At 43.4% G+C, this 26,385-nt stretch overlaps 1 protein-coding gene across 5 annotated transcripts in view; it reads left to right on the top strand.

Annotated features, from left to right (window-relative positions):
* KIAA0825 (KIAA0825 ortholog) overlaps window positions 1-26,385 on the top strand; it is a 431,089-nt gene that overhangs the window by 170,149 nt on the left and 234,555 nt on the right. For all 5 annotated transcript variants that reach the window (XM_053293916.1, XM_053293918.1, XM_053293915.1 and 2 more), the window contains one exon: window positions 22,252-22,391. In XM_053293916.1, the coding sequence (XP_053149891.1) occupies window positions 22,252-22,391 (140 nt within the window). The remainder of the gene's footprint in view (window positions 1-22,251; window positions 22,392-26,385) is intronic.

The raw sequence follows: 26,385 nt of genomic DNA, 5'->3' as shown, positions 1-26,385 counted from the left end.
TCTGCATATGGTGCGCAGAAGTGGTGGGACAGAGGATCAGGATTGGGTTTAAAGGTCCATCCTAGTGCCTCCTCCTCCGCCCCCATCTGGGCAATGACACATGGAGCATCTAGATATCCTCTGTGCATGCAGAAGTCTACCCAGGGAAGGAGGGAGGGGTGTTTGGGGGATCTGTTCTTCTTCTTCTTTTTTTACAAAGAAAGGATGGGGAAGTGGGGCCCAGCCACTTCGCTAGGGTTGGGGGTGGGTGGGCTTTGTAATCCTGGCTTACTTATGAGCAAGGCCAGCAGGATAAGAATCATTCCAGTTTTTGGAGCGATACTTCTTCTGTGATGAGGGTGTCTACCCAAGCCCATGCGGACTACCTCCACTCATGAGAATGCCAGGCCATGGTACTCCCAAGGAGAGCTGTGTTGCTGTGTGTTGGGAAGCAGTGGCCAAGGGTATCCCAGAGACTGTTTTCCTGATCCTGGGTTCAGTGGCCGAGCTGCATCGGAAACAAGTTCCCTCGCTGTCTCTGGAATACCCTTGCTTGTGGCCCCTGCAGTCAACCCAGCTGTTAGGGGAGCTCCGGAAAGTGCCTGGGGATACCACAATTCCCCATGCCCGCTTACCTGAATACGGTGCAAAGAAAGAGCAGTCCCAGGATTTTTAAATTTCTGTAAATGTGCTGGCCCATTGGCCCATTCCATGGCTGTGCACACGGCCAGGCTACGGCTTGTGAGGATGCTTGAGAGGATGTCCTCTCAGGTGTGTGCAACACTTCAGAGCGATTTGAGGAGAGGGAGGTAGTGGAGATTCCCCCCCCCTTTTTTTTAAGAAAGAGTGTTGGGGGCCCCTACTAGAGCTGGTCCCCCTTGGATTCCCTGGTGGTTAAGTGGGTTGGCTATTCTTGTGAGCTCACAATACATGGGTGGGGATTTGCCCTTTTAGAGGCAAGACCAGTCCACATCTCCAGTAGGATGGCCCTCCCATGAGACTGCCAGCCCATCCGGCAGCAAGCTTCCAGACAGAAGGAAATAACTTGGGGCTGTATGGGCTGCTTTGCCAAGGTACCCCTCATGACATCTTCCCAAGTTATGATGGGACATTACCCCCCCCCCCATCCCGTATCCTTTGCCCTCCTCCATCTGCGTATCCCATTCTAGTGAATGTGGGGCTTTCCCTTCCCTCCACCAGGCCTCCAAATCCCCATGACATTCAAGTTTGCATGGTGCTTTCGGTGTGGGCGTCTGCTTGGGAGGGGGCATCGTTGCGATGGCTGGCAGAAGCTATGCTGGCATTGGAGGGCAATTAAAGTGCTGTCATTTTTATTTTTAAAAATAAAAATATTTTTATTATTTTATCTATAATATATAAACAGAAAAACATAAGAAAGAAAGAAAAAGAAAGAAAGAAAGAAAGATGTGATCAAATAATACAATTACAATGATTCTCATTACAATCTGTATACTTCCACCTGAGCTCTTTACACAATCTTCTCCCTCTCCCCTTCTCCAATCTGAAAGATAAATGGCTGCAAATTTAAAAACCGTAAGGTAATTAGTGTACTTGTTATCTACACAGAGCATTCAGCATTAAATTTCTCTACAAAAAGAAACCAAATCTTGAGTGAGGAACCAAACCCCGTGATATCTTATGGTGAATAAATAGTTCCCACATCTGAGAAATTAAAGGGCTTTCAATGCCCTTTCCCTGCCAAGGGCGGGCAGAGCACTCTGAAAATGCACAATCACTCTGGGCGCACCCATTCAAAATTGTAGCCAATCACGGTTGCTCCAGTGATGTGATGATGCTTTGCCCACAATCTGGCCATGGAGCTGGCTGGGATCAGACTGGAGGCTGAGCGGCAGGGAGTAGCTCCCCTCTCCTTCAACTCCAGTTCAGCTGGCCGCAATTCGTTAAATATCTGTGGTGCAAATTGGAGTTAGGAATTGGAATCCCAGCCACGATTAGCTGTGGTTATGCTTTATATCTGAACTCAAACACTGTGGTTTATAAAGCTCCAGGTTCAAATAAGCTGCAGATTTTCAGTTTAACAAACCAAGATAGTAGTTTTAAGCTCCACTTTGTGTCAAAACTCCAGATGTCCCACCTTTATAGTTTTTTTGGCATCCCTGTGTTGCCCATAGTCATTCCCTGGAATCCCACCCTTCCTGGTAACAATGTGACTGGAAATGATTTATTTTATTTATTTATTTAGCACATTTGAATACCACCCAAAACACAAGTCTCAAAATAATGTCCATAAGAAGCTGTGTTTGCCTGCACCTTAGCCTCAGTTGGCCATAGTCAGTTTCATCAGTTCACTGGGGAGAAAATAACTGAGGGTGGCACTGTGAGTGGGTGGCAAAAGGTACTTATATAAGACATTGCTGTCTGTACCCACATCACCTGGAAGCTGCTGGGAGCAGTTGCGCCTTGCCCGGCATCCCACGTGGTTGTTGCCCCGCCTCTGCACATGCACAGCAGCCATTTGTGTGATCAGCAACACTATGCCGCACATGTGCAGAGGCCAGATGACTGCAGTAGGTGCAGGTAGGCGCAGCTGCTTCCTGCGGCTTCAGGTGCCACTGGTATCAACAAGAATGTATTTTAAATGTACCTTTTGCCACGCTCACCAACTGCCTCTGATTACAAGCATTATGCAACATATTCCCTAAGGTATCCTCTCCCACATAAACCAGGAGGCAGGGCTAGATTTGTAACTCCTTTAGGACAGGACCCACAATCCTCCACACCCGCACTGCCTCAGAACTGGGATGCATGGTGTTTCATCAAGCCTCCATACGTGCTTGCTGAGCAGTGATTTAGTATTATTATTTCTTCCTTCCAAATCCTTCCCTTTGTCCCTAGGGAGGGTTCGGCTGTTTTTTTTTCTATTCACAGGGTGAGGGATGGAGCATGCTGGTGGACTTTTGTCCACAAGGCTGGAGGGGTATCTGACTATGCTACTGGGAGGCAGATGCTGACTCACTGTCATAGGAACTTAGGAAGGTGCCATATACTGAATCAGACCATTGGTCTATCTAGCTCAGTATTCTATTCACAGACTGGCAGCGGCTTCTCCAAGGTTGCAGGCAGGAACTGTCCAGGTTAGTGAGCACAGCATTTCCCAAATCCAGGCTTTTTGGTTTCCATCAACTCTGCCTCTGGAGGTTCTTTGAAGATTTTGTGGATCCTACCAGCTTTTCAACAGTAGAAATACAAGGAAAATATTGTATACATCTAAATGGACATGTAACAAATTACAGAAAGGGGCAAGGCAATCCACCTTCAGCACCACATCTACCTCCCTCAGCTTTCTTCAAGGCAAAGAAGAAACCCCATTCCTAATGCTCATACCAAAGGAGGTTATCATCTTCACTTTGTAAAGAAGCATGTTCAAATCACCTCAGATGCATGGTGAGGGGAAGAATCTTTCAGAGTTATGCTCTCGAATTTGCTTTCAGCCTTCAAGATAGGCTACTCCAAAAGTCAAGCAACAGCCTTTTTTCTTGGAGATGTCAGAGCCATTTTAGATCTGACCTAATTTCACAAATTTCTAATGAAATTGTTCAAGGTAGAGATCTTACATTCATATTGATGGCCATAGAACAGAATGGTCTTCTAATGACTTCTTGGAGGTTTACTTATATGTGCCAATAAGGTTGGCACACAGAAGGAGGATCCTGCACTTTCTTTATCATTACAAGCATTTTCAATATGGAGCTCCCCCAGTCAGTCTAACAGTGGTTCCATGAGTATTTACTGATGGTGCTGGTGGCTTATTTGGACCTTTGGGAAGTTTTCCTCTATCCTTTCTTTGACAACATCCTGATAAGGGTGAAGTAGAGAAATGGGGCTTGTGGATGCCCATCTTATGGTGAAGTGCCCAAGAGACCTTGCTTTTGTGATGAATATGGAACATCTGGGAGTCAGACTCGACACTCATCAATTCTGCTTGTTCCTATAAAATGAAAGACAGAACAAGTTCCTCAGTATGTATAAAGATCAAGGTGAGCAATGATGGCCAGGGAGGCAGACCTCATGACCCCAGTGCAGCTCCTTGGTATGATGGTGTCTTGCTAGGATAAGATAGCAGAGCAGTTTTGTAGGGCTATACTTCTTGCGGCACAGATGAAGCAGTCCCTAGACTGGTAGAGGACAGATCCATGACTTGTATACAAAGATCAGACCCAAGAGAGGATTGTGGCAATGATGGATACCAGCCTGTTGGGTGGGGGGGTCATGCCAGGAATCAAGTGGCACAATGTCATTGGACCACTACAGAGGCTCAGAAGAGCATCAAAGCTAGAAGATCTGGATAGTGATCCATTGCATTCATAAAGAATGGGTTCTGCGCCTGCGCAGGGAGCTCGTGGACTGATTGACTAGCTCCTCGTGCCGCCTCCAACTGCCCTACACATGATTGTGCCTTTGTTAAATAAGGCAGTTGGGGCGTGTCTTCCTCAGTTTCTTTTAGGCCGCCATTGCATCTAAACCTCGGATCAGATTGCTCCTCGGAAGTTTTTCTTGATACTATGGCAAACGACTTGGAACGGATTCGGAACAACGTTTTGGTGCTAGACATTGGACTGTTTAAAAGGACTGGTATCTTGTTTTCCCCTAAAGTAAAAAGAAAAGATAAGATAAAGCCGTCGGTTTTAGGATAGCCGTGAGGCAGTTGGAACTATGGCGTCAAAATCGGCGGTTAAAACAACGTTTAAGAGATGTACTAACTGCCGAGCAAAGATACCTACTACAGATACCCATGACGCTTGTCTGCTATGTTTGGGAGAGCAGCATTACCTGGCGAACTGCAAGATCTGCTGCTCTTTCTCTAAACAAACTCTGAAAAATTGGGCATTGAGATTGAGAGCTGCACTTTACGAAGACGCACTTCGACCCCCGATGCCGAGACCGTCGGTGTCTAGCGAGACGGTGTCTTCAGTATCGGTACCTCTCATAGTGGACTCTGCAACTGCGCAGTCTAAAGCCACTATGGAGCAAGAGTTTAAGCAACCTGAAACCGTTGGGAAGAGGAGGCATAAACACAAGAAGGCTCGTTACTCCTCCACGGATGAGGAGAGCAATTCCTCACCTCCTAGGAAGAAGACTCATATTCGTAGTAGAACCCCTTCGCCTACGGGTTTGCAAGCCGAGGCGGAGGATTGGGACACTGTTCTAAAGATAACTCCGTCACCTTGGGTGCTGCAGAGCTCGCCATCGTCGGACGGTTCACCCTCGGCATCAAGATTGACGTTCGCTTCAACATTGACAGTGGCGCCGAGGTGGTGCAACCCATCAACAGTGGTGCCGAGGAACCAGCATTATCGACATCGACAGCACTGGACTCGGTATCGATGGAACCAGTATTATCGACATTGACAGTGCAGCTTGCTCTGGAATCGGCATCCATAGCAGGGCCAAATGTTCTGTGCGTGTTGACATCGACAGCCTCGACATTGAGGGGAGTGCATTCAGTGGTACGACACCGAGCGGCAGTAGACTTGACTCCTGCACGAACTCCGATTCAGTCTCCGGCAGCAACGCCTAGGGAGGCTTATCGGCCAGAAGACTTTATGGACTTTGGAGAAGCAGTGTTGGAAGAGGAAGCGTCTTTACCAAGGGCTAGGACTTCGCGGATGGCTCTGTTGGAATCTATTGAAGGCACACCGTCGGGCTCGACTTTTCAAGGTTTTGCTGCTGTTGAGGCATTGGAACAATTGACATCCGCTGAAGTTCCCAAGACTCCATCCTTGTCTCCAGTGAGAGTACCATTACGGCCACGGGAGTCGAGTCGCCTTATTTCTGCTTCTACGAGCCCAATTAGGCATCTGGTGACCCCGTCGGTTGAGCGGCACAGTCTTCCTAGACCTGTACCTGTTCTGGCGCGCTCGTCTAATGTGTCTACAGCCACGTTGGATGTTGGTCGCATCACACATTCTTGTGGATTTAGACATAGCCTGGACGTAATTTATCCACCAGACTATGCTGTATACAAGATTTGGAAGGCGAAACAGGGAATCTGTCATCTCACTATTCCACCGGAGCAGCAGCATCCTTTGGAGTCGCAAGCGCCTTCTGACATGCCTAGAATGACAAGCCGTCCAAAGGCTGTTATAAAAGATCACCAGAGGGTTTTGTCTAAAATCCATACCGGCCTTGCCCCTAGGGGTAGTGTTACTTCTACACATGATACTATGAGCAGTAGAGGCAGTGACACGGACACCTCATATATATCTGACACTGACGGCAGTAATCTGCCTGAGCCAAGTGAGCCGGATCCGCCTGAGGATGTGGCATCGAAGACTTCCATTTCTCCCACAGAGGAGTTGAAAGTGTGCCACGCACAAATATGGGAGATGGCGGAGGCCTTAGGCCTAGAGATTAAGTTGCCGGAATTGGATCTGAAGGATCCTGTGTACAATATGATGGCTAAAGCAAAGCTTACTCACCCTGTATCCCTTCCAATGATTCCAGCTATATCAAAGGCAGCGCAGTCTGCGTGAGAGGTTCTGCAGACCTCCACAGCCACCTCGAGAAAGTTGGAAGGTTTATATCGGGTGCAAGAGGAGGAGAAAACCTATCTTGTAAGGCATCCAGATCCAAACTCCATAGTGGTGGAGTGTGCGTCAACGAAGGGTGGTCAGTGTCACACTACCCCCGCCGACAAAGAGGGTAGAAAGCTCGATGTTTGGGGGCGGAGGGTGTATTCTACTTCTAGTCTCGCTGTCAAAATAGCAAATTATTCTGCCTGTATGACACAATACAATACACCATCTCTGGGACAATACACCATCCCTGGGACACGTTCTTCCAGGACTCGTCCTCAATGTCCTCTTGCAGAAGGCGCTGGCACAGACCTATGAGAAAACGACTGTAATTACTAGGCATTTGCTTAGTAGTTTTAAGCATCTGGCTGAGACTGAGTCGCGAGCCATGGTCACGGCCATTACCTTGCGGTGCCATGCGTGTCTCAGATCAACGAATTTGCAACCAGAAATGAAAGATAAGATAGAGCACTTGCCCTTTGATGGGAAAGGGCTGTTTGCAGAGTCAACGGATAGGACAATGGAATCGTGGAAGAAGATTAATTTCACAGCTAAGTCCTTCATGGCAGCTACATCTTCGGCTGGTCAGCAATCCCGTAGTCGTTCCTATGGAAGGCAACAAAATCGTTATTCTTATAAACAGGATAGAAAAGAGTACAGGAGGCAGAACAGGCCTTATCAAAGGAATAAGCTCTATTACCAAAAGTCAAAGGGCCAAAAGACAACCAAGGAACAGTCAGAGCAGTCTCTTTGAAGTACAGGTCCATCCACAGCGAAAGCACATAGTAACACCAAGTTCAGTACCCGAGGCTCCCAACACCAGCCTCGTGTTAGCCAGTGTTTCCATCAGATTGGCACGCCATGCCAAAGCATGGCACAACATAACATCATATCAATGGGTACTGAAAATCATAAACTTTGGTTATGCGATAGAGTTCAAAGCTTTGCCAGTTTTTCAGGGTGTGAAGTACACCAGGTCAACTCAGGTGTTGCGAGAGGAGGTATAGGTGTTACTAGAGAAACAGGCAATAGTGCGAGTGCCATGGATGGACAGACTGAAGGGGTTTTACTCCAGGTATTTTCAAATCCCCAAAAAGGATGGTGGGATATGGGTGATAATGGACTTGAGAGATCTAAACACTTTGCAGGGAATTCTGCAGTTCCTGGCGAATGAAGAGTGGGCGATCACTCTGGATCTCAAGGACGCCTATTTTCACGTGGGGATCCGCGAGAGGCACCAAAAGTACCTTCGCTTCACAGTGGGTGATATAGCATATCAGTACATGGTTTTGCTGTTCGGTCTCTCTACGGCCCCATGCATGTTTACAAAGGTGATGGCAGTCGCTGTAGCATTCTTAAGAACAAGGGGTGTAATGTTATATTCTTATTTGGATGACTGGCTCCTGGTGAACAGCGGCAGAGAAATGTTACTTTCTCAGATTCAGCTGGTCCTACAACTCCTGAGCACATTGGGAATCAATGTGAATTGGAAAAAATCAAAATTGAGCCCACAAAAGCAAGTGGACTTTATAGGTGCGGTACTGAATTTCGAGGAAAAGAGAGCATATTTGCCAGAATCCAGATACCAGCAGCTCAGACACCTTGTACTCTTTTTCGAGAGGATGCCGCGGCAGCCGACAGAGTCCATTCGGAGGCTGCTGGGGTTGATGGCTTCCTGCAACTCCACTGTAGCCTATACCCGTCTACACATGCACGATCTCCAGTTATGGTACCTGCGCAGTTTTCGTCCAAATTTAGACAACCAAAAGAAGCTGTTGCTCATTCCAGATTATGTGTTGGAATCACTTTGGTGGTGGACCCAGCGCAATCATCTTCGAGCAGGGGTAATGTTCCAACCCAGAACGCTGTCACGTTGGGTAATGACAGATGCCTCCATTTGGAGTTGGGGGGCACACTGTGGCCGTCATCAGGTCCAGGGACAGTGGACTCCAGAGGAGAGGTGAAAGCATATAAATTATCTGGAACTCCTGGCTGTGTTCTTGGCGTTGAAGGCTTTCAGACACCAGCTGCAAGGAGAAATGGTGCAGATAAATCTCGACAATACAACCGCCATTGTGTACTTGAACAAGCAAGGAGGGACAGTGTCCCAGTCCCTGTGTCAATTGAGCAAGCGGCTTTGGATGTGGTGTATTGTGCACGACATACTCCCCATGGCATTGCATATCAGGGGAGAAGACAATGTCCAGGCGGACAAGCTGAGCCGCAGGTTACAGCTGAACCAGCATCACGAGTGGGGGATAAACGAGGTTTACCTACGGCCAGTGTTCAAGAAATGGGGCTGGCCAAAGATAGACTTGTTTGCTACTGCTGTGAACAGAAGATGTCAGAGGTTTTGTTCGCGTGCAGGACATGGCGAGAACTCACTGGGCGATGCGTTCCAACATCTTTGGACAAAGGGTCCCTTCTATATGTTTCCTCCTCAGCCACTGATCTCCCGGGTGTTGTCACAGATACTCCAAGATGGAACGAAGGGGATCCTAGTGACTCCGTGGTGGCCCAGACAGCCTTGGTTTGCCCTTCTGCTAAAGCTGTCCCGCGGCCGGTATCATCGGTTTCCAGATTACCTGGACTTGTTAAGCTGGGACCAGGGGTTGATATTACACCCTCAACTACACACGCTGAGGTTGACAGCTTGGCAGATAGGTTAATGAGTAAAATACTACATAATAGTAGAAAGCTTTCGACCAGGCGCAATTATACAAGTAAATGGCAGAGATACAAGATCTATGCAAGGCAGAAGGGGTTCTTCCCAAGAAAAGCAACGGTCAAGCAGGTTCTACTGTATATGACGACCTTGAAAATGTCTGGTTTGGCAAATGCATCTCTCCGTGTGCACCTAGCGGCGATATCGGCAGAGCTTGAGGGCTGGGATGGTACAACAGTGTTTTCGCTTCCCGAGAGTAAAAAGTTCCTGAAAGGGGTAAATAATTTGTACCCGCCGGTTAGGCGGCCCGTGCAACAATGGGACCTGATGTTAGTTTTGAACGCAATGGCAGAGGAACCGTTTGAACCTCTGGTGGCGGCTGCATTGAGGATAGTGACATTAAAGACTGCGTTCTTAGTTGCAGTGACGTTGGCTCGTAGGGTAAGCGAGTTAGCAGTGATGTGTGCTGACCGCCCTTATACCCAAATTTACCCACAGAAGGTCGTAATGCGCTTGGATCCAAAATTCAGGCCTAAAGTGGTCACAGATTTTCATATAAATGAGGATATTGTGCTACCTGCGTTCTTCCAGGGCCCTCAAACACAGTTGGAAGTAAAGATGCATTCTTTGGATGTGAGGAGAGCATTGTTGCACTATATACAAGCTACTAAATCGATAAGGAGAACGAACATATTGTTTGTGCTTTAGCGGGGGAAAGCTAAAGGCTCATTGGTTACACGACAGCGACTTTCTCAGTGGATCATACAAGCTATAAGGCTAGTGTACAGCTCTCAAAGCATAAGGCCGCCAGGATCTATAAGAGCACATTCTACAAGAGCTTATGTGGCATCAGCTGTGAATTTGCCGGGGGTGCCAATGCCAGATATCTGTAAGGCAGCTACTTGGACAACATGTCATCCATTTGTGAAGCATTATGCTCTGGACATTCGGCAGTCAAAAGATGCAGAGTTTGGCCGTAGTGTTCTTAAAAGAGTCCTGCCTTGATGACCCGCCGCCGGAACTGGGAGCTGGCTAATCACCCATTCTTTATGAATGCAATGGATCACTATCCAGATAAACAGGTTGCTCACCTGTAACAGATGATCTGGAGGTGATCCGTTGTATTCATAATACCCGCCCAGCCTCCCCACAGAATCAAGGCAATGGGATCAAAGTAGCAGAAGAAAACGTCAGTAAGAACAACTGTTACTGGCGGTCTGCAGAAACTGAGGAAGACACGTCCCAACTGCCTTATTTAACGAAGGCACGATCACGTGCAGGGCAGTTGGAGGCGGCACGAGGAGCTAGTCAATCGGTCCACGAGGCCCCTGCGCAGGCGCAGAACCCATTCTTTATGAATACAACGGATCATCTGTTACAGGTGAGCAACCTGTTTTTAGAGCAATAAAGTGTGCAGTGTTAGCTTTCTATTCAGAACTTCAAAGTGCACACATTCAGGTCAAAACATACAACACCTCAGTGAAGCAAGGAAGGAACCAAGTCAGGGGCCCTTTATCAGGAAGCGAGTCTCATCCTCAAGCGGGCAGATAATCATCTTCCTTTGATCAAGGCAAAGCATTGGCAGGAGTCTCCAGCAATTTGGCAGACTGGTTGAGCAGTCAACAGAGAGGTGTTTACCCAAATAGTGAGAAGGTTTGGCAAGCTACAAGTAGATCTCTCCACAGTACCAGAAAACAGTCAGATGGAGAAGTTAATATCCAGACATTAGTGTTCAAGGGCAATAGGGACAAATGAGCTAGTTGAGGAATGGTCCAGATAAGACCAAATGGTCTTATTTATGCTTTCCCACCTTTGGACCTCTTCCCTTGTGTGTTGAGCAGGATCAAAGATCAGAGATAGTCCTGATAGCATTGCATTGGGCACAGAGGCTATGGTTTCTGTAGCTGATGCCTCTCTCTGTACAGCAATATCAGACTATATGCTGTATACCCACAGGTACATATTTCTGGAAGCCAAAAAGTACTTTTGGAGGGAGGGGAGAACACTGAAAATATTTCCACCCTTGCCCTTCATGTGATTGGCTGTATAGCAAGCATTTGTCTGAGCTCTGCAGCAGTCTTTCTATAAGGGTACAACTCTTGCTCCACCATTGTAATGCTGCAGAACATGCCAGCCACCATTTCCACACATGGACTCCAAAACCTTGTCCTATTTGTACAGGGACTAGGAGAACCCAGAAAACCAGGGCTAAGATGGGATGCTGAAATGACTCCCTATGGACTTAATTCTTCTGCATGGTCTCTGTTGTTCACATGATGGGTCTCACGCCTGTGTGATAGTTGGTTTGGGAACTTGCCAAGCTGTTCCTCTGCTGTGTTTTGGTGGCAACTTCTCCCCGTTCAGTAGTGCTGCTCTTTTTTCTCCTCGGTTCTTTGTCATCCACTGAATGAGAAACAGCTCTTTGGGTACCCTCCGTTTACCTTAAAAAAAAACTCCACAAATCTCTGCTTTCCCTCTCAATTATTTTTATTCCAGCTATCATCTTCTGTTGTATTTTCTTCTCTCTTTTGCCTTGCAGTTTGCTTTGCTGCTTGCCCCCCTATTTTATTTTCCTTCTGTCCCCTGCCCCCCTTTTCTCTTGGGGCATGGGGGGCCCTAAAAGAAAGAGAGAAAATTTCCTTCATTTGAATTTTGGGAAGTTTTTTTTCTCCTTTCTAGTCAGTCCCTGGATGGCCACTAAGGTTGTCTTTAATTGTTGCTCTTTTTTCTGTACCAAGATAATGGTGAGAATACTTCTGATGGGCGAATACTTTGCCTGCTTTGCTTGGGCAAGTCCCATCGAATGGAATTATGCCCACATTGCCTAAAATTTATGAAACAGGCAAGAAAGAATCGGGCATTGAGACTTTGATCTCTCCTTTGGGATAAAGTGCTCTTGACCATGTCTGCCTCAATGCCTCCTAAGCATTTGCCCTCACTACCAACCATGGCTTCAGGTCTGACTTGGGCTTCTACCTCTGCTGTGTCTTTTACCATAGCCTCTAGTGAGCTCCACCTGGAAAGAACTGATCCACCCCTTTGGGGGGATTTCAGGCCTGACTAAACTCTGCCGTACACTGCAGTCCTGACCACCAACTTTGAGTCAGCTGCCTCAACTGTCGACTTTGACAGCCGCAATGTTGAGGCCTGTGCCTCCAATACCTACCCATGCTGTGAAACTGGTCCAACTCTCGGACCTGAACACTGAACCACCAAAAAAGAAGGAAAGGACAAAGAAAACTGCTTTGCCTTCCTCTGAAACCTCCACAGTATCGAAGCCACATAAGCAGTGTTCCCTCTAGCAGGGATTCCCAGATGTTGTTGACTATAACTCCCAGCATCCCTAGCTGCAATAGCTTTGCTTGAGGGTTATGGGAATTGCAGTCAACAACATCTGGGAATCCCTGTTAGAGGGAACACTGCACACGTCGTATCTGCCAGCTGGAAAGGGGCTCCCTCAGATGCCTAAGAGGAAATGGCCTGAACCTATGCGCCCGGATGCCACTGATTGCCCTCGATCTCAAGTTCCTGATGATGTTCCTAATTTCGTTCCTTGATCTCAAGTTCCTAATCTAACCTGGTGAGGTTCCGCTCAAACTCAACATTCTGACTAGACCTGACCAGCCTGTTGAGCCCACCACTCCACTTGGTCGTGATGTTCTGTTTAGTATAGACTAAGGTATGGTCTTTCCTACTAGCATGGGGGATGATGACTTGCACTTTGAGAACTGGAGGTCCAAAGGCTGGCATTCCCTTCGATATTGGGGTCGTAGCTCTGCCCAATCGCTATTACCATTCTTGGGCCCACGCAACACCGGGACAACAATGACTGCAACTCAATAACTCAATGTCACCAGGTGGATTGGCTACGTTATGACCATTTCCCTTATTGGCATCAAAGCTGCAACTACGAGTGCTATGAACTGCTGCCCAGATACTCTAGGTCTCCATCCCCCTGCTGCACCTTGCACCTCACAGTCATCTCTCCTGTTATTATTTATCTTCATGACTCTCATACAGATCGTTGCTACGGGGGCTGAAGCTACTTCCCTCCCAAGAGACAGAACAGAGAGTTGGACTTATCGTCCATAACCGGCTCAAACTCCATGCCAATCACCTCTGAGGCGCCCTTTGGCACCGGTAAAAAAAGTAACAGGGCACTTCCACAACCCAGAAACTGCCACTTGGAGCTCCACTTCAACTGAAACCACCAGTACAACCTGGTCCTGTGCCATTGACTCCTGTGGAACCCATTTCTCCTTACTAGATCAGGTGGTGATCTAGGTTTTTTTTATTCCAATGTAGGCTCTGAATCTTCTGAAATTAGCTCTCACACCTCCCCAAAGGATGGCATCACAGAGCCTAAGCCAGAATCTCTGTCAGAAGACATGCGTTCTTGTTTAGAAAGAGTTCTTTGCATGGCCACTTCCTTGGCTTTTAAGGTAAAACAAGCTGCCAAACCTGAGTAAGACCCCATCTTCAGCATAATCACAGCCAGTGCCAGTGCTCTGGTAGCCCTCCCTGGGTTCTAGCCTCTCCTGGACATTATTCACAATTGCTGGTCAAAGCCCTCCTCTGTTAGCCAACTTCAAAACCCCTTGAGTCTCTTTACAAAGTCCAACTAGATAACTGTGCCTTTCTCCCAAAACCTCCGGTCCTGAATTCCACTGTTGTGGAGGCTGCTCAGTCACGCTTGAAACACAGGATTGATTCAGATTGTTTCTCCTGCCACAGGGATACAGTTGGCAGAAGGATTTATTCTACTTCAACTCTGCAGTTAAAAATTGCCAACTACCAGGCCTGTTTGGGCCATTATAACTGTTTTCTTTGAGGCATGTTGGGACCATATCTTGACATGCTCTCCCAGGAGCAAAGGGACCTGGTGCAGATCATCAGGAATGACACTTTCCACCTAGCCAAACAACTGCACTATGTCAGGCTGACTGTGCAGCTCATGTCATGACTTCTTTCATTACTCTGTGCTGCCATGCGTGGCTTCTGGCTTGACTCCTGAAACAAGGTGCCAGATTGAGGACTTGTCTTTCAGTGGCGAGGATCTCTTCAGATTAAAAATGGATGAAACCATGGAGAAGGTTCATAAACTCTGCTTCACTGCGCATTCCACGAGCTTCCAACACACACAAGCCAAGATGAACAGGCCTTTCAGATGGAGTGGACCATCCACTTCCAAGATGTCATCTTATTCTCAGGGCTCTGATAACTCCTTTCGCCCCTCATGCCAGAACACGCACAAGAAAACTGCTTCCTCCATGCAGCAGAAACAGAACCAACAGTATTCTTAAGTCTACCATGTACATCAAACATACCTGATGCCACATCATTCTTCATTGGCATGCAGCTCCGACCCTTCCTGGAAGCGGAACAAATTACATTGGATCATTGGATTCGTACTATTGTGTGCATTGGATAAGCCACAGGATTCAAGGAACATCCTCCAGCTGTGTCTCCCATCATTTACACCTCACCTACCATCCCTCTCTAGGACAAACCTGACGCCCTCCTATAGAAGTATGCCATGGAGCCAGTTCCACCAGGCTTCATAGGGGGATTCTATTCCACTTACTTCACAGTTCCCAAGTATGATGGGGGTCTCCACCCCATCCTCAATCTTCGGAATTTGAACCCATTTCTTCATTACAAAAAAATTTCCATATGTTCACTGTCAATGAGATCATCACCCTTTTAACCAAGAACATGTGGTTTGCCTCTATAGATCTCAAAGATGCTTATTACCATGTCTCAATTCATCCCCCAAATCAAAAATTCCTATGCTTTTAGTTCGGGTCCCGTGCTTTCCAGTTCAAGGCCCTCCTATTCAGTCTTGCAACAGCCCCTCTTGTGTCCATGAAGTGTAAGGCCATAATTGTAGCCTATCGTCAAAAATGAGACATCCAAATTCTGTTATACTTAGACAACTGGCTCCTTGCAGCTAATTCATAGACGCTACTTCAAAAGAACCTCAGGGTCATTCTAGACTTCCTGAGTTGCTTAGGACTCAAAATTAATTATCCCAAATCCAACCTGATGCCTACAAGGACCATTCATTTCATGGATGTCATTTTCAACTCAGTGGCTGCCCATGCGATGCGCCCATCCTTCTCCCCCATACTGTGTCTAGATGGATTGTTAGGACTATCACGCTCACCTACAAACTGGTGCAAAAGCCTCTGCCAGCTCACATATGAGCACATTCCATAAGGGCACTAGCTGCCTCCACAGCGTTTGACAGTAACCTGCCCTTGGAGATTATCTGCCAGGCAGTGACTTGGGCCATGCCACACTCCTTTGTCTCGCATTATGTCTTGGACATATAATCATGACAAGATGTGATCTTTGGAAGAATGGTGCTAAGTTCAGTCTTCCAGTGACTGCATCACACCTCCAGGTAGGTCAGTTTGCGATGCGCCTTTTGTGTGAATAATAGACCACGTAGAACAACAGGTTGCTTACCTGTAACCAAGGTTCTTCTAGTGGTCATCTGTTCATTCACATGCCTGCTCTACCTCCCTTCTACAATCTGTTTCAGGCTGGCAGACTTCTGAACTGAGGGGAAACTGGAGCAACACTACTGAAGTGGGAGGAGCTACCACCCAAACACAACATGGTTTTCTTGAGTCATCTGAGCCAGGCTTATATCTTCATCAGTTCCTATTGATTGAAAGCTGCCTTTATTGTGATTGTAAATCTGGGTGGTTGTTTAGGAATATTTACTTATTGCAATTTTTATTATGGGCATGAGGTCATTATTTAAATACGTATTCAGTATTTGGCAATAATATATGATAACTCAAACTAAGTTGTACTGTCAAACAGTACAGTTGGGAAAATATGTAAAACTTTATTTGTCGGAGAAAAAAGGAACTTTGTAGTTGAGGACGCTATATAATTGCAAAATAATTCTTCACTTTTAGTGCTATATTCCTGTTTTGTATATTTAGAACTTATTGCTTGTTTAGACACAAACACCTAATTTTCTAGCTGTTTCCATAATGACAATCTACGTATGAGACATATGCTACTGGCTCTACTGTCATTCCCTCTCTAAGTTTGGATTGAAAGTCCTCCCACGTCCATTTTACAGCCTATTTATGATCTCCACAGCATTTTGATGTCATTCCTCCCCTCCACATCCTATAGCTTCCAGTATTTGTAAAGGAGTGCTCTGATTTTTCAAGCTAATTCTGAAATTTGTGTGCAGCAGCGTAGCAAGGTTGGAGTGGGCCCAGAGACAAGATTTTAAAATGCCCCCCCCCGAAGCTCAGTTCATGAAGTAAAGAGATCTTAAATGAGGCTGAATAGTGGTAACAAAAAGCATATTATATATATGTGTGTGTGTGTGTGTGTGTGTGTGTGTGTGTGTGTGTGTGTATATATATATCCCCTGTGTACCACAATAGAACATCTTCCTAAATTATTTTTTAAAAGGTTTTGTAAATTGTGGACGATGCAAGTCATTTAATAGTACTAGAGAAAGACATGCTGTTCTGGTAGCTCCAGATCTTAACACATCAATTTTGGAGGATGAATACAACTGAAGGAAGCCTGGGCGGTGCGCAGCTGGGGGAGTCAGTCATGTAACTTGCCTCATGTGACTTGCTCCCAGACAACTGTCTCCCCTTGCCCTATTATAGTTACGTCCCTGTGGGGGTGGGGTCTGAGTAAATTCTTAGCTTCTGTTATACTGAATTCCTCTGGCTCTCATTTCTAGATTACTTTTCTTGAATACAAGATCAATAGAAAAATGAGAGGAGGAAACAAAGGCTGGAGTAAGCTTTCAAGATACAAATATTTATTTACCACTTTTCAACAAAAGTTCCCAGGTGGTTTACATAAATATAAATAAATTAATAAAATGGCTCCCTGTCCCCAAAGGGAAAAGCTTGAAATGCCAGCTTTCCCCCCTCATATATGATGGTTCCAATTTGCATTGGGTAAAGCCCCTACTTAGAATGGGGCTTCTACTCCACCTCAAGCATGTCTTCCATTTGCCACTCCCTTTCTTTTCCCTGGATTAGGAGTCACACAACACTTTTGTTAATAGGAAGCAGCCGTTCCATGAGCTGAAGTGCCTTTTTTGCTAGCAGATTAAAGCCAATGTATTTTGAATTGGATTACACTTTTTCAGGAGCAACTATAAAATAAATATACAGTTCTCTTAACATATTAGTGTAAACCCAATTATAAAAGTAATGTGTGCCTTTAAAGCACTACAATTACATGTAATTCAATATCAAAGGAATAATGTGGCAAAGCCAATAAAATGGGACTAACTAAACATAAGCATAAATTTTGTTTTGACATGAGAATATATAATAATATAATCTTATATCTCCTTAAGAACGCCAATTCATGAACTTTTGGTGTAACTGTTACAAAATATGCAACATTTTCTTCAAACACTTCATCACTTCAAATAGTACACTCATTTAAACAAACATTGTAAACGATTAAAAAAACCCTCCCAGTAAGCCTCTCCTGGTGCTACCCCTTTCTTCTTTCCTCCTTTTAGAACTGATGTTAAGCTTTTTGCAATGTAAATAAAAAGGGGATTAACACAGCTAAAAACTGGCACTAATCAAATGTGCTGAGCTGAAATATGCCTCTTATTTTCTCAACTGTATTCTCAGATGGTGAAAATGGAGGGCCAATTTCTGCAGTTTCTTGGGCAGACCTAGTAAATTTCTCGGCCCTCTGACAATCATAACATATTTTCTAGAATCCCCCTCAGAATGACTAGTGCTTCCATTACCTGCAGGAATGCCCCATTAACTGTTTTAAAAAAAATCCGGTAAGAACTAATCTGCCTTCTTTCATTTCATTATAATCTTAATTGATAATTATCATCTTTACAAGTTTGCTCACTTCTGCCTCAAACATTCACACATCCACCATCTTGAATTGGGGTGGATGACATCATCACAAACTACACTGTTGAGGTATCCCTATGTGTCACTACAACTGGACCAGATTTGGTCCAAATCAGGAAGGCGATTCACAAGTTGGTCCATTTCCAGCTCAAATGTTCATGCAACTGCCATCTTGAATTGGGGTGAATGACATCATCACAAACTATGCCATTGAGATGTCACTGTGTTTCACTAGAATTGTACTAAATTTGGTCCAGATCAGTTCCCACTTACACCTCAAACATTCATGTATCTGCCCTCTTGAATTGGGGTGGATTACATAATCACAAACGACATGGTTGAGGTATCCCTATGTGTCACTACAGCTATACAAAATTTGGTCCAAATCAGGCAGTTCACAAGTTAGCCCACTTCTGGTTCAAACATTCATGCATCTACCATCTTGAACTGGGATGCATGACATCATCACAAACTATGCCATTGAGGTGTGTCTATGTGTCACTACAACTATACCAAATTTGGTCAAAATTCATTCACTCACACACACTCACACACATGAAGTTGGCGTTGTTCGATGATCTCATAAGCTTACTTTCGTTAAGGAAGTTAGGCTGAAAAGAAAAGAACAGTTACAGTTGATGCTGCCACCTCCACCAATGGCAGCAGCTCATACTCCCCCCAAAGATGTATAAGAATGTCCTCCTCTGTCTGGGAATTGCCCTTTTTCAAATATAGCTGTAACTGCTTCTATGATAATTTTTCGATCAGTTCTAGATACAACTAGATATGTATCAGAGATCATCTGCTTTTCACTGAGATTTTATTTATTATTTACGTTTATAGGCTGCTTTTTCATTCAGTATGGGCCATCAAAGCAGCTTACTAATAGGACATTAAAAATAAATATATAACAATAATGAAATGGTCAACAGTGGCAACAGTAGTAAAATCCACAAAAACAGACTTCTATACAACCAGACAAGCCAAAGCAAACAATGCAATTGTTTCACCAATTGCCTGGTGAAATAAGAAGTTATTGACATCCGAAAAGCTGCTGTGTGGGAGCCATACAAGTCTCTTGGGCAAGGGAGTTCCACGATATTTTTGATCAAAAGGACAGTCTATTTTCAGGGATGCCAGTACAAGATTCCCCTTCCAATACTCAAACTGTGATACTTGTGCAGTGGTTTCCACTGATGTTGGTCTGCCTGTGATTTCTTCTTGCTTTCAATGCAACTCATAGGTACTTTATAAAGGCACCTACACATTGCTGCAAAGGATGTGAAGAAGTTAGTGAGGCTGCCAGTAGCTACTATATGTAGCATCCATGAGCAGACTTCCAATTTGTAATCATTCTGTGCGTGTAGATGCAAACGATCACTTATTCTTTTCTTATTACAGAACTGAACATTTATATGTGTGCATTTTATATATAGCTCACCTTTTGCCTCTTCATGTGGTTAGCCTTGTGTTCACAGCTTCATGAGTTTGGAGGATGAAAGAACATATGCCTCTCCATATGTCCAATATAAAACTTTTCAGTGCATTTACTAGTGTTAGTATAGTGGCTTCAGGGAATGTCTGCAGTACTCTGTTTTTCCTCTGAGTGAATCACGTCACTGTACATTTCAATTTGCATGATGCTTTAAGAGCCAAGAATTGGCGAACGCTGAAAGGTAATAGCATCCCATCTGGTGAATGATAGTCAAGCTTTATGCCTACCCGCCCCCAGTATTCCATTAATTGCTTTAAATGTTGCTTTAAATATTTTTGTTGAAATATTTAAACTGTTCAGAGATCTTGCTTTTCTCACATTGAGAGATTTAAGGCAAATGCTGCTGCTAAATTGCACAGCATCTCGTATACAATTATACAAAGTAGAACACAGTAGCATAGTAAAAACCGAGTAAGACTTATTTCCTCAGTGTTATAAATAACTAGAAATTTAAAAAACTTTATATACTGGGCAATGGGGAAAATGTTATTATAATAGATAGGTAGTCTTTACACATCCTATATATTATTATGTACACCACCTAAAGATACATATATCGGATGGTATATAAATATGTTAGATAAATATACACTGTTTTCTGCTGTTGAGCAATGCAAGATGAAATGTTGTAGCTGTTCATGTCTCATAAGCTCAATGGCTGCAAATATCAACAGTTCGAACTTACATAGCAATGTCTAGCCAAGAAATGAGAGCACTACGGAGCAAATTACATCTTACATTTTGTTTATTTATTCTATGTTCACCACTTTGAGAACTTTTGATGAGAACTGGTATACAGGAGAACCTCTCTATTTGCAGATTCACCATCTGCAGATTCACATATTTGTGGTTGGGTAATAGACACCCAACCTCAGTATACGCAGGGGGGAAATTGGAACAAAAAGGGTTTAACTCAGATATCCACAGGTTAGGGTGACCGGAAATGACCTTGGAGGTCATTTCTGGCTGCCATTTTGTGAAGAAGAGCCATTTGGGGGCTCATTTGTTTTTTTAAAAAATACAAAAAAGTGATTTTTCACAGGATTTTGGGGACGTTGGGGCTTGAAAAGAGCATCACATGAGACAGAAAGGCCCAGGGAGCACAGTAGGGTATTTTACTGGGCCCATTTTCACAGTTTTTGCCACTTATTAGTGATTATTTTTGAAGTCTGTGAACCTAACTCCCACGATCCCATAGACTTTAGTGCTTCACTATCTGCCGTTTCTTTACCTGTGGTAATCTATGGGAATGGAACCCCTGAGGATAATTAGGTCCAGCTCTATAAATATTTTTAGTAGAAGTAGTAATAGTACATACATGAAATTTGTCATTGGTCCTGATGTGTTTTCTTTTCTTTAATGAATAGAGGCGGGGGGGGGGTGTCTGATCCAGATTAGAACCATTGTGTGCAAAGAGGGTGGCTTCAGCTCTTTACTCCCTTGGTGATCCCAGTTTGGATTGGCCTTCTTCAGCTATTTACCTCAGAAGAAAAGTTGTCATTTGCATCAATGAGAGCTTCCCTCCTGGGACACACGGTAGTCATAGGATGCTAATCTGGACTGGAACCATGGTGAAGCCAAAGGGTTAATGCCACCTCCCCCCACACTGTCTGGATTGGGTGCCCCATGGTTGCAATTTAGCAACCAACCGTTGATTACATTGAGGCCTTGATGCATTTAATGTAGCATGTCATTTGGGCCTAAGCCGAGTCCAAAAGCATTTCCTTTCAAATTCCAGTCAAACTATGCATATTTTTATCCTCTCCCTTTGTCTCTGTGAAGAACTTGAGCACAATCTACTGGAAAATTCTTCTGTGCAATCTACTGGAAAGATCTGTGCAAGCCTCATTGAAATGAATTTGAGCATAATTGACTAGAAAGTTGTTCTATGCAAGCTTCATTGACATAAATGGGAACCACCCAACATCATGGTAGTTTATCAATTTCAGTGGGTAGAATTCCCCAGTAGACTGCACCACCAATGCAATATACATTGCATAACTTAGCTGAAGATGGGATATTCTTGAGATAGGTTCCCCCTGTGATCTATGGCTACTAGCAGATTTGTCACTTATTGCACAGTACTGAATGCTGTGTAATCTAATCTTTGGTACAGCTTCTAACACCGACCCACAGTCAGAATAGCTGTTTTCTGATCAGTTTTACTGTGTCTACAAGTGTCATTAAAATGAACAATTTTTTTTTTTTGGTAATTCTACCTTATTTATAGTGTACCTAGTGGTGCTAATATTCTCGCCTTTCAACTGTTGTTTCAGACTTGATTTCAAATATTGTATAGCATCATTCTAAACAATTAAATATAACACTAAACTAAAATATAGTGCTTTAATTTTATTCAGGCATAAAAATCATTTTTGCCTCATGAAACAAGAGCATACATGGTCCCAATGAAAGAGATAAGTGAGGTTACTTTGTATCAGTTATAAATTTGGCAGCCTACCAAATGTTAATTTGCTTTTAGCTAGTTGAGATTAAATGTAATTCCTTCCCTGAGCAGCCTTAAAGTAAGCAACCATGAAAGCATTTTCAGAGTAATCTGGGAGGAATTGACATTTAAAGGAGTTAGCATTACATCTGCACTTTAAGGCTATTAATTTCATAGATAAATTAACTACATTATTCTGTCTTTATCTTACATTTTGAAAGGACTCCATCAACCAGAGAAATGGCAGCTCAGGGTCAACTGAAACTGCTCTTATCCCAACCATACTGTAATTGGAACTTGCTTTTGGAAACATTGCTACATCATGATTGCCTCTTAGTGAAAATTTTACTGAGAAGTTCCAGTAAGTATTGATGCTATCTATATTTGTAATAAAATCACTGTTGAAATAACAAATACATTATTCAAGATCTTCACATTTTTTTCTTACTTGAATATTAACACAAGGATTGGGGTCATCATATTACAATTAGCATTAGTACCTATACTGAACTAAATAGAATTGCATTATATGTTTCTCTGCAACAATGTTTTCAGTCTAAATATTTGTCTTTTGATATTAGATAGCTTATTGATAAAATAGTCTCATATTTAATGGCATTCCAACATGTTTTTAAGAATGATTTAAAGACTTATCCAGTTTTAATCTTAAAACTGCTTTAATTATTTTATTCTTAATCTGACTTCCTTAAAACAAATTCTGTATTTTAACTCTGATGCACTTGTTAAAAACTTTTGTAAGACTGTTGTGGATTAATATGGGCAATCTGAAGCAGGGGTGTAGCAAGGTTGGAGTGGGCCCAGAGACAAGATTTTAAAATGGGGTCCCCTCTCACTGAAGCTCAGCTCATGAAATAAAGAAATCTTAAATGAGGCTGAATAAGCATAGTTTAAAATGTGTGTGTGTGTGTGTGTGTGTGTATGTATGTATATATATATAGATAGATATAGATATAGATATAGATATAGATATATAGATATAACCTATGTTCCATAATAGAACATCATCCTAAATAAAAAATTTTAAGGTTTTGTAAATTCTGGATGATACAAGTCATTTAATGGTACTAGAGAAAGACATGCTGTTCTGGTAGCTCCAGGTCTTAACACTCACATCAATTTTGGAGGATGAATACAACTGAAGGAAGCCCAGGTGGGTGCAGGTTGGGGGAGTCAGTCATGTGTCTTGCCTCTGGGGAGCCCCCCAGACAATTGTCTCCCCTTGCCCTATTATAGTTATGCCCCTGATCTGAAGTATGAATAACACATCTTTCACTTATATAGTAGAGGCTGCTGCAAAATAAATAATTTGGCCTCGGACAAAAAGGGCATCTTCTTTATATCCAATAGGAATTCACATTTTATTCTGCTTATACTATTTAGAAAATGATTAATACAGTTGCAATCTAGTGAAATGTTAGCTACAACAATTTTGCAATACTATTAGACCACATTATGTTAATACCTATTCCTTCTACCCTTTTGCAAAGCAATTTCGCATTGGTTATATTGGGTGCATGTAATATTTAGTTCTGTCATTTCAAAGTGGTCTAACATTTGTCAGGAGAACACCACCACTCAACTTCTGTCATGTTCCTTATTGAATGCTGCAATGTACTCACTTACCTATTCAAATATGTGTCATCTTCTACAAAGACTGACAAATGTCTGATGAGGATCATATTCTTACCCTGCTATTATCCTGTATTGAATTTTACTGGCTTGTTCAATTATCACAAGGATGAAGTGACAGAATTTATTAATCTACTGACTGACCATTCCCCTGAGATTCAGCAGACTGTATCCTACTTAGAAATGTTCAGCCTTAAATAAGTGTTTCTCCAGCACAAAATTCTATTTGTGTGTGGAACTTACATAATAGTTTGTTGTTTCTGTAAGAATATTTGCTATTGTGTAAGAAGGAAGTATGAATGCTAGCCCAAACAAGAGCAGCAGCAGCATTATATCCCATAGACTTTCTCCATGGAGGATGACCACTCTACAAGTCCCCCCGCCACCGCTTTTTACCAGTTTTTAAAAGGCTGAACTGAATTAACTGACTCACCTTTTACATTCCATATTTTCTCCAGGGAGCTCAGTAGTGTTCAAAAGCTTCCCAGGCATTCGCCCATCTAGGAAATGACCAGACTCAGACTTGCTTAGCTATAGCAAGATTGCTGAATCATGTTCCTTCAAACCATCCCCTGGGAGTCAGAGATATACAAAGAAGAGTATGCAGGTGCTTGAGAGGGAATGGATAATTGGATAACAATAAATAAATAATGAACTGGCAGCGTTTTGTTCAGTGTGTTGTAAATATGGCCACATGATAAGGAGCACAGTTAAAGAGTTAATCATGATTGCCAAGCTCTTTACATTCCTGCAGAGCATGATGGGAGAACCCAGAATTTCCAGGCAATTCTGGTCAAACTGCTGCAGTTAAATAGCATTTAACTGGAATTGATCACTAGGATGGTTATTGATCCCAGTTAAATGCTATTTGACCACAGGGGTTATAGATTCCAGTTAAATGCTGTTTAACCACAGCAGTTTGACCCAGATTGCCTGAAGATTACAGATTCTCACGTCATTCTTTGTGGGAGTGTACGGGGCTTGGTGATCACAGTTAACGCTTTAAACACACTTATTATGAGAACGCAACCTATGTTAGGAGCTGAAGTTGAGAATTTCATCCTTTTCCACTCTGAAAGTGGCCCTGGAAAGAACAGGGGGACAAGAAGGCTAGGGAGAGAAATGGAGAGAGTTGCCTGATGCCTCACTGGAAATCACGATGAACTCAGTTTTTCTCCAGAAAAACTGGAGGATTGAAAGGATTTTCATTCCCAGAGCATGATCTGGGTGATCTGGATGTACAAGTTCATAAGAGAGGTGGAGGAAATTGATTGCCAGCGCTTTCTTGCCCTTCTTCTCTCGGTGGACCCATCTCAACACTGTCTCTCTCCTGGCCAAATCAAATTTGATACTGGGGAAAATCAGCCCCAGGGAGGGCATCTCTCATCAGTTTGACTAGGACACAAAAAGCTACTTTAAGCATGGCAATGGGCTTGAACATGTCCAAAGAAATTGTTCTTTCTTTGAGCAGCAAATTCCTATACCATATTGCAAACTGTTTTTGAAGCTCTCTTCCAGGTTCAAAATGATCTGCTGAGGCGTCAGAGCTGATGTACAAGAAACATTCAAATTTTCCTCTTAACTGGGAAACAAAACTGGGATCAACATTTTATTCACAATCATGGGTTCTGCGCCTTTGCAGAAGCCTCATGGTGGAATTTCCAAGCTCCTTGAGCTTCAAGGAACAAGAAAAAGAAATGTGGATCAAGAAAAACAGAAGTTTCGAGCTATATTTCAAATTTTAGATAAACATCTAATTTTGTGTGTAGACAAATTTAATCTATGTAGATTGAGCATATATTCTATTCATAGTCACAATCATTCCATTAAATTTGCTGTTAGTACATATATCTAACTCTCACTGATCTCGCTGGGGCAGTGGAGCATTCTCCTAATGACCCCTTGATAGTCTATAAAAGGCAAGGAGAGTGAGACTTACTAGACCAACTTTTAAAAAACCAATTCTGATCTAGTCAAGTCTTCTAAAGGAAATGTGCTATCTTTTCTTTTTGCCATATTTAAAGGCTGACATGGGCACTCAATATTTGTTTATATTTATGTATTTTGCAATGAAAAACAGGCTGGCATCTGCAGTAGAATTAAGGTGGTACAACAGTGGTTAGGAAATCAACAGGCATGATTTCCACTTATCTCCCTTTCCCTCTTAAGCCAAATGTGTCTCCTGAAAATATGTTCCTGAGGGTTTCTCAAATTGCTCCCACCCCTCATGCAACAGTGCAGCGTTACTCTGGATGTCAGCATTGTTGCACCAGCACAGTGCTAGTGTAGATAGTTGGATTTCCCCCCCCCCCAACTTTACTTGTATATATATAAATTTGCACAATTTAGTGATCTTATTTTATCCTTAGAAAACTAATCCAGGTCTGATTGCATTTTTAATACAGATTTGGGAAAGTAGATATTTATTTAGTTGTTTTCTAAAATCTCTCTCATTCTTTGAAATGCCTTCATGATAATTAAAAAATAACTATTTAAATGGTGTTGGTAATTAAAAATAACTATTAAATGGTGTTGTATGGAAGACTAACTGTCTCCATTCATTATTAGGTATCAATGCAGTTAAACACTTTTCTTTAAATGAGGGCCCACAATTCAGTGGGCCGGTCATATTTCATGTGGTGCCACAGCTTCTTTTAATTTGATTAACAAACCATAGATGATCACCAAATCTCAGTTTGTCTTGT

The sequence above is a fragment of the Hemicordylus capensis genome, chromosome 2 (assembly GCF_027244095.1).
Source record: "Hemicordylus capensis ecotype Gifberg chromosome 2, rHemCap1.1.pri, whole genome shotgun sequence".
Classification (NCBI taxonomy): Eukaryota; Metazoa; Chordata; class Lepidosauria; order Squamata; family Cordylidae; genus Hemicordylus; species Hemicordylus capensis.
The sequence above is the reverse complement of the archived record's forward strand: the minus strand, read 5'-3'. Positions and strand labels throughout refer to the sequence as shown.